The following is a 9,231-nucleotide window of genomic DNA, read 5'->3' on the forward strand; positions in this document are numbered from 1 at the left end:
GGGTCACTCGGGGGTGTTTGGGGTCACTTGATGGGGTCACTCTGGGGCATTTGGGGTCACTCAGTGGGGTCACTCAGCGGTGTTTGGGGTCACTCAGGGGGGTTTGGGGACACGCAGGGGTGCTTGGGGTCACTGGGTGGGGTCACTCAGGGCTGTTTGGGGTCACTCAGCAGGGTCATCCATGGGTGGGGTCACTCAGTGGGGTCACTCAGGGCTGTTTGGGGTCACTCAGGGGGGTCACTCAGTGGTGTTTGGGGTCACTCAGGGGTGTTTGGGGTCACTCAGTGGGGTCACTCAGGGCTGTTTGGGGTCACTCAGGGGTGTTTGGGGTCACTCAGTGGGGTCATTCATGGGTGGGGTCACTCAGGGCTGTTTGGGGTCACTCAGGGGTGTTTGGGGTCACTCAGGGGGGTCATCCATGGGTGGGGTCACTCAGTGGGGTCACTCAGGGCTGTTTGGGGTCACTCAGCGGGGTCCCCCCGGGTTTTGGGGTCCCACCTGCGGGGCTCCAGCGAGGGCAGGGCGATGACCCTCTCGAAGCTGGTGACGAAGGCCTCCAGCCACTGCTGCAGGTAGGACAGGTCCTTCTGCAAGAGAGGGCGGGGCTGGGGCCAGCAGCCAATCACAGCCCTGCACGGGCCCCGCCCCACAGGGAGCGGCCAATCGTGTTCCTTCATGGCCCCCGCCCCCACAGGGAGCAGCCAATCGTGTTCCTTTGTGGCCACTGCCTCACAGGAAGCGGCCAATCACAGCCAAAGGAACCAGCCACGCCCACTCAGGTGTGTGACACACCCCCAGGAGCCGCCGGCCAATCACAGCGCAGAACCGCACGACCCGTGAGGCCTCTGACCAATCAGAGCCCAGCATGGCACTACCTGCGCACTCGCTGACGAATCCGAGCCCAGCACGGCACTACCTGCGCACTCGCTGACCAATCAGAGCCCAGCACGGCACTACCTGCGCACTCGCTGACCAATCAGAGCCCAGCACAGCACTACCTGCGCACTCGCTGACCAATCAGAGCCCAGCACAGCATTACCTGCGCACTCGCTGACCAATCAGAGCCCAGCACAGCACTACCTGCGCACTTGCTGACCAATCAGCAGCCGGAGCCGCGCAAGCTGCGGAGGTGCTGAGCCAATCAGAGCCCAGCCTGTGGAACTCCCCGGCCAATCAGCTCGCAGAGCACCTGTCCCTGCAGCCAATCAGGGCGCAGCGGGCCCTGCCCGGCCCAGCCGGGGTTGTGCAATGGGGACAGGGGGGGACAGCGGGGGACAACAGGGACTCAGCCAGGCCGGGCACCCCCACCCACAGCCCTGGGCACCCCGAGGTGCCACCTTCAGGTGTCCCCTGTCCCTGGGCACCACAGGGGACACCTTGGGGGTCACACGGAACCCTGGGCACCCCGAGGTGGCACCTCTGGGGTCACCCCAGTCCCTGAGCCCCCCCATGGGGCATCTTTGGGGTCACTCCAGTCCCTGAATATCCCAACAGGGCACCCTGGGGTCACCTCTGTCCCTGAGCACCCCAGTATGGCACCTTTGGGGTCACACCAGTCTCTGAGCACCCCAACAAACCCCGAGGTGGCACCTTTGGGGTCACTCCCATCCCTGAGCCCCCCGAGGTGGCACCTTTGGGGTCACACCAGTCCCTGAGCACCCCAACAGGGCACCCTGGGGTCACACCAGTCCCTAAATATCCCAATAGGGCACCCTGGGGTCACCTCTGTCCCTGTGCCCCCCGAGGTGGCACCTTGGGGTCACACCAGTCCCTGAGGACACCCATGGGGCATCTTTGGGGTCACCCCAGTCCCTGAATATCCCAATAGGGCACCTTGGGGTCACCTCTGTCCCTGAGCACCCCAGTGTGGCACCTTTGGGGTCACTCCCATCCCTGGGCACCCCGAGGTGGCACCTCTGGGGTCACTCCCATCCCTGGGCACCCCGAGGTGGCACTTTGGGGTCACACCAGTCCCTGAGCACCCCGAGGTGGCACCTTTGGGGTCACCTCTGTCCCTGGGCACCCCGAGGTGGCACCTTTGGGGTCACTCCGACCCCTGTGCCCCCCGAGGTGGCACCTTGGGGTCACACCAGTCCCTGAGCACCCCAACACACCCCGAGGTGGCACCTTTGGGGTCACTGGAACCCTGAGCACCCCGAGGTGGCACCTTTGGGGTCTCACCAGCCTCTGAGCACCCCAACAGGACACCTTGGGGTCACCTCAGACCCTGAGCACCCCAGTGAGGCAACTTTGGGGTCACCCCAGTCTCTGAACCCCCCGAGGTGGCACCTTTGGGGTCACAGCGGTCCCTGAGCACCCCAACAGGGCACCTTGGGGTCACCCCAGTCCCTAAATATCCCAACAGGGCACCTTTGGGGTCACCCCAGTCCCTAAATATCCCAATAGGGCACCTTGGGGTCACTCAGAGAACTGCGCACCCCAACAGGACACCTTGGGGTCACCCGGAACCCTGAGCACCCCGAGGTGGCACCTTTGGGGTCACTCCCACCCCTGAACCCCCCGAGGTGGCACCTTTGGGGTCACCCCCGTCCCTGAGCACCCCAATCGGGCACCTTGGGGTCACCTCAGGCCCTGAGCACCCCAGTGTGGCACCTTTGGGGTCACCCCCGTCCCTGAGCACCCCAATCAGACACCTTGGGGTCACCTCTGTCCCCGAGCACCCCGAGGTGGCACCTTGGGGTCACCCCAGTCCCCGAGCACCCCAATGCATCAATTTGGGGTCACCCCCGCCGCCGTGCACCCCCCCCGACGCAGCACCCTGGGGTCACCCCCATCCCAGGATACCCCACAAGGACCAAACCCCCCTTTCCTTTTCCGGGATCCCCCCCCCCTCCAGACACCGCCACCACGCCGGGGAGGGGGAGGACACCCCAAAAATCCACCTCCCCGAGCTCCCGCACCCCTCGGGACCCGCCGGGGGTGTCCCCAGGTCCCCAAATCCCCTACCTGTCCCCTCGGGTGGCCCCGGCCATCCATCACCCGCCAGCCGTGGGAGCGCGGCGGGGCCGGAACGGGCTGTGGGGACTGTGAGGGGGTGCTCAGGAGGGGGGCCCCCCCTTTTTTTTTCTCTTTTTTTTTGTCGCTTGTGCAAAGCCACCAAAAGCAAAAACCAAGCCCGGAGCTCAGGAAATGCCAAGTCACCCCGCGGCCCCAACGGCGCTTCCTGCCCCGCTGCCGGCCCCGCTTCGGGGACACCGGGGACGCTTCGGGGACACCGGGGACGCTTCGGGGACATCCCCTCCCCCGGTCCCTGAGCCCCCCGCCCCCGGGGGATGGACCCGAGCTGGCGGCATCAGGAGATCCCGGCGTGCCCTGAAAAATCCCACCCCAAAACGCGGTCCCGGGAGCGTCGGGTTCGGCGGGTCACAGCACCCCGAAAATTCCCGGCGGGGCAGCGCCCACCCGGCCCGGAGATGAGGGACGGAATTCCCGGGGTATCCACACGGAGGTGCAGCCCGAAATTCCCGGGGTATCCACACAGAGATGCAGCCCGAAATTCCCGGGGTATCCACCCGGAGGTGCAGCCCGAAATTCCCAATAACTCCACCCGGAGGTGCAGCCCGAAATTCCCGGTGGGCCCTTCTGGAGTCGGTTTCCCGATATTCCCGGTGCTCCCTCTTGGAGCTACACCCCGAAATTCCCGGTGACTGCACCTGGAGCTGCACCCTGAAATTCCCGGTGGGCCCACACGGAGCTGCACCCCGAAATGCCGGACCTCCTGGAGCCGGTTTCCCAAAATTCCCGGAGCTGCACCCCGAAATTCCCGGAACTCCCACCCGGAGATGCACCCCAAAATTCCCGGTGGGCCTTCCTGGAGTCGGTTTCCCAAAATTCCCGGAGCTGCACCTCGATATTCCTGATGACTCCACCCGGAGCTGCACCCCGAAATTCCCAATAACTCCACCCGGAGCTGCACCCCGAAATGCCGGCCCTCCTGGAGCCGGTTTCCCAAAATTCCCGGAGCTGCACCCCGAAATTCCCGGTGGGCCCTCCTGGAGTCGGTTTCCTGATATTCCCGGAGCTGCACCCTGATATTCCTGGAACTCCCACCCGGAGCTGCACCCTGAAATTCCCAGTGACTCCACCTGGAGCTGCACCCCGAAATTCCCGGTGACTCCACCTGGAGCTGCACCCCGAAATTCCTGGTGGGCCCTCCTGGAGTTGGTTTCCCGATATTCCCGGTGCTCCCTCTTGGAGCTGCACCCCAAAATTCCCGGTGGGCCCACCTGGAGCTACACCCCAAAGGTCCCAATAACTCCACCCGGAGCTGCACCCCGAAATTCCCGGTGGGCCCTCCTGGAGTCGGTTTCCTGATATTCCCGGTGCTCCCTCTTGGAGTTGCACCCCGAAATTCCCAGTGACTGCACCTGGAGCTGCACCCTGAAATTCCCGGTGGGCCCACCCAGAGCTGCACCCCGAAATGCCGGACCTCCTGGAGCCGGTTTCCCAAAATTCCCGGAGCTGCACCACGAAACTCCCGGTGGGCCCTCCTGGAGTCGGTTTCCTGATATTCCCGGTGCTCCCTCTTGGAGCTGCACCCCGAAATTCCCGGTGACTCCACCTGGAGCTGCACCCTGAAGTTCCTGGTGGGCACACCCAGAGCTGCACCCCGAAATTCCCGGAACTCCCACCCGGAGATGCACCCCGAAATTCCCGGTGGGCCTTCCTGGAGTCGGTTTCCCAAAATTCCCGGAGCTGCACCTCGATATTCCTGATGACTCCACCCAGAGCTGCACCCCGAAATTCCCAATAACTCCACCCGGAGCTGCACCCCGAAATTCCTCGAAATGCCGGCCCTCCTGGAGCCGGTTTCCCAAAATTCCCGGAGCTGAACCCCGAAATTCCCGGTGGGCCCTCCTAGAGCCGGTTTCCTGATATTCCCGGAGCTGCACCCTGATATTCCCGGTGACTCCACCTGGAGCTGCACCCCGAAATTCCTGGTGGGCCCTCCTGGAGTTGGTTTCCCGATATTCCCGGTGCTCCCTCTTGGAGCTACACCCCAAAATTCCCGGTGGGCCCACCCGGAGCTACACCCCAAAATTCCCAATAACTCCACCCGGAGCTGCACCCCAAAATTCCTCGAAATGCCGGCCCTCTTGGAGCCGGTTTCCCAAAATTCCCGGAGCTGCACCCCGAAATTCCCGGTGACTCCACCTGGAGCTGCACCCCGAAATTCCCGGTGGGCCCTCCTGGAGTCGGTTTCCTGATATTCCCGGTGCTCCCTCTTGGAGCTGCACCCCGAAATTCCTGGTCGGTCCTCCCGGAGCTGGTTTCCCGATATTCTCGGAGCTGCACCCCGATATTCCTGGAACTCCCACCTGGAGCTGCACCCCGAAATTCCCGGTGGGCCCACCCGGAGCTGCACCCCGAAATTCCCAATAACTCCACCCGGAGCTGCACCCCGATATTCCCGGAACTCTCACCCGGAGCTGCACCCCGAAATTCCCGGTGGGCCCTCCTGCAGCTACACCCCGAAATTCCCGGTGCTCCCACCTGCAGCTGCTGTTCCAAAATTCCCGGGGCTCCCACTCGGAGCCGCATCCCGATCCCGGAGTTGGGGTCCCGAAATTCCCTCTGCGCCCACGCGGAGCGGCTGTCCCGGTGTTCCCGGTGCGAATTCCCGGTGTTCCCGGGGTGTGTTCCCGGTGTTCCCGAGGCCGGTGCCGGTGATCCCGGTGTTCCCGGTGCGAATTCCCGGTGTTCCCGAGGCCGGTGCCGGTGATCCCGGTGCTCCCGGTGTGTGTTCCCGGTGTTCCCGGTGCGAGTTCCCGGTGTTCCCGGTGCCACCCCGGGGCTGTCGCAGGCGGTTCCCGGCTGGCAGAGCCTGTTCGGCGGCTTCTGGGCTCGGCCGGCGCGGAGCCGCCTGGGAGCGCCGGGAACGCCAAACCGGGAATGCCGAGCCGGGAAACCCGAACCGGGAACGCCGAGAAAACCGAGCCGGGAACCCCGAACCGGGAATGCCGAGCCGGGAAACCCGAACCGGGAACGCCGAGAAAACCGAGCCGGGGATGCCAAACCGGGAAACCCCGAACCGGGAACCCCGAACCGGGAACGCCGCCCATCGCCCGGGAGCCCCGCAAAAAGCGACAGTGACCAATCCGGCGGGATGTCACCCCCTGCGCGGTGACACCGAGTGACCCTGCGAGTGCTGGCGCTGGGGTCGCGCTCCCGCCGCCCCCTTTGGAGGGGTGGGACAGCAGCGGCCACCCCCGGGGGACAGCAGCGGCCACCCTTGGGGGACAGCAGCGGCCACCCCCGGGGGACAGCAGCGGCCACCCTTGGGGACAGCACGGTCACCCTTGGGGACAGCACGGTCACCCTTGGGGACAGCAGTGGCCACCCTTGGGGACAGCACGGTCACCCTTGGGGATAGCAGCGGCCAGCGCCGGGGGACAGCGGCGGCCAGCCCTGGGGACAGCAGCGGCCACCCCCGGGGGACAGCAGCGGCCACCCCTGGGGACAGCCCTGTCCCCTGCCAGCGCCGGTGACAGGAGCTCTGTCCTGGTCGGAAGCCACCCGAGATAACGCGGCCATTCCCCGAGACACCGGCGGGGGGACAGCGACAGGGCCACCACCGAGGGGACACCGCCACCGAGGGGCCACCGCCACCACCCGGGCCATGTCCCCCCTGCCTTGCCCCAGCCGGGCCCTTGGGGACATCGCTGTGACAAAGGCCACAGGGTTTTGCTACCGTGGCCTGGCCGAGGAGGGGACACTGGGCTCCGGCCGTGTCCCCGGTGTGGCACAGGGACACCCTGACAGGTGACACCTGTCCCCACACACCCGTGGGTGGCACCGGTCCCCTCCGAGCGCCCTGACAGCGCGATGGGACCCTGCAGGGCCACCAGAGCCCGGTGGCACCGCACGGGTCCCCACGGTTGTCCCCTGCCACCACACACCCGCCCGATGATGGCACCTGTCCCCAGCCAGCTCCCAGGCTGGAGGGTGGCACCTGTCCCCATGCCACTGTGGTCACCTCAACAATGTGGCACCTGTCCCCACAAGGCCATGGTCACCTCAGTGTGGTGGCACTTGTCCCCATGGGACCAGAGACACTCTGCCAATGTGACACTTGTCCCTGCACACCCACAAATGTCTCAGTGTGGTGGCACCTGTCCCCATGTCACTGTGGTCACCTCAACAATGTGACACCTGTCCCCACAAGGCCGTGGTCACCTCAGCGGGGTGACACCTGTCCCTGGATGACCAGGGACACCTCAGTGTGGTGGCACCTGTCCCTGTACAACCATGGTCACCTCAATGTGGTGGCACCTGTCCCCATGTCACTGTGGACACCTCAACAATGTGACACCTGTCCCCATACAGCCATGGTCACCTCAGTGTGGTGGCACCTGTCCCCATGTCACTGTGGACACCTCAACAATGTGACACCTGGTCCCACAAAGCCACTGTCACCTCAGTGTGGTGGCACCTGTCACTGTGGACACCTCAGCAATGTGACACCTGTCCCCACAAGGCCATGGTCACCTCAGTGTGGTGGCACCTGTCCCCATGGGACCAGGGACACCCTGACAATGTGACACCTGTCCCTGCACACTCACAGACATCTCAGTGTGGTGGCACCTGTCCCCACAAGGCCATGGTCACCTCAAAAGTGTGACACCTGTCCCCAAAGGACCACTGTCACCTCAGTGTGGTGGCACCTGTCCCCACAAGGCCATGGTCACCTCAAAAGTGTGACACCTGTCCCCAAAGGACCACTGTCACCTCAGTGTGGTGGCACCTGTCCCTGTGCAGCCATGGTCACCTCAGCGGGGTGACACCTGTCCCTGGATGATCACTGTCACCTCAGTGTGGTGGCACCTGTCCCTGTACAACCATGGTCACCTCAGTGTGGTGGCACCTGTCCCCATGGGACCAAGGACACCCTGACAATGTGACACCTGTCCCCACACGGCCATGGTCACCCCGGTGTGGTGGCACCTGTCCCCGCACAGCCACAGCCGCCCCCACGCAGTGCCACCTGTCCCCGTGTCACCTGTCCCCCGATGTCCCAGCACGTGTCCCCGTCCAGCCCCCCCCAAAAGCGGGGTCACCCTGTTTTGGGGCTCCCGGGTGACACGGCAGGGATGTCCCCAACCCAGGGATGTCCCCGGCCACCTCCCTGGGACACCGCGGGGTTTTTTGGGGGGGTCCCACGGGGGTCACGGCGGGGGGGGGGGGGGGGGGTGACACCGGTCGGTGACACTCGGGGCGTTTAAGGACGAAACGACGCGCGAGGCGCTTTTGGGGGGGCGCGGGGTGTCCCCCACCCCCTTGGGGACATCGCCCAGACCTTGCCCGGGGTGGGGGGGGGTCCCCAAAACCAAACACCGCCCCCCCCCCCGTTCAGAGCCCGCTGTCCCCACCCTGTCGCCGCTCCAATGTCACCGCGCACCTGTCGCCGGGCGGTGGCGCCGGGAGCGGAGGGGACACGCGGAACCCCCCCAAAAACCCTCCCGGGAGGGGCTCGAGGGACCCCCCCCCAAACCCCCCCCGGGGAAGCGTGAGAGGGGCGAGGGGACCCCAAATTCCCTGCGGGAAAGGAGGAGCGGGATGGGCGGGGGGTCCCCAAACGAGGTTTGTGGGGGGGTCACGAGTGACACCGCGGGGTGAGGGGGGGGGGCTCGGCGGGTTTGGGGACACGCCGCAGGTGACAACGGCGGGGGCAGGGGACAACGGGGGGGGGGGGGTTTGGGGACCCGCGTGGGGAGGGGGGTGGGGGGCGTTTGGGGACCCTCGGGATGTGACAGCGCAGTCCGGGCGGGGGTGGGGACACAGCGAAAGGGGGGGACGCGACAATGGGGGACAAGAGGGGATGGGGGACACAGCTCGGGGGAAGCGGGGACAGAGGGGGCGCAGCCAAAGGGGGTCGCGGGGGGGGGTGTCCCCGCCCCAGTGCCCGCCCGCGGGTGGCGGTGCGCGGTGCCCGGTGCCCGGCTCACCTTGGCGAAGTAGAGCATCCAGAGCTCGCAGAGCCGCTCCCGGGAAGCCATGCCCGGGGCCGGCCCGGCCGGGAACGAGCGGCGGCTCCGCCTCCCCCCCCCCCCAAAAAAAAATCCCAGCCCTGGCACCTCCCCCAGGTGTAGGGGGGGGCGGGGACTCCCCTCCACCTGCTGGGGAGCGGGGAAAGCGCCCGTTCCCAGTTCCCCGTCTGCTTTTCCTTCCTATTCCCACATTCCCCTGTTCATAAAGGGGGTGAGGAAGGCA

General features: G+C 65.8%; 1 protein-coding gene across 1 annotated transcript in view; it reads right to left on the bottom strand.

Annotated features, from left to right (window-relative positions):
* The window catches only part of NBEAL2 (neurobeachin like 2), a 54,221-nt gene extending 45,169 nt beyond the window's left edge, over window positions 1–9,052 (bottom strand). The window contains exons 1-2 of the mRNA XM_040091443.1: window positions 8,967–9,052; window positions 499–587 (exon numbers count right to left, since the gene is read on the bottom strand). Coding sequence (XP_039947377.1) covers window positions 499–587; window positions 8,967–9,017 — 140 coding nt within the window. The 5' untranslated portion in view covers window positions 9,018–9,052. The remainder of the gene's footprint in view (window positions 1–498; window positions 588–8,966) is intronic.
* Between the last annotated feature and the right edge of the window lie 179 nt (window positions 9,053–9,231).

Source organism: Hirundo rustica, assembly GCF_015227805.2.
Source record: "Hirundo rustica isolate bHirRus1 chromosome 1 unlocalized genomic scaffold, bHirRus1.pri.v3 SUPER_1_unloc_3, whole genome shotgun sequence".
Lineage (NCBI taxonomy): Eukaryota > Metazoa > Chordata > Aves > Passeriformes > Hirundinidae > Hirundo > Hirundo rustica.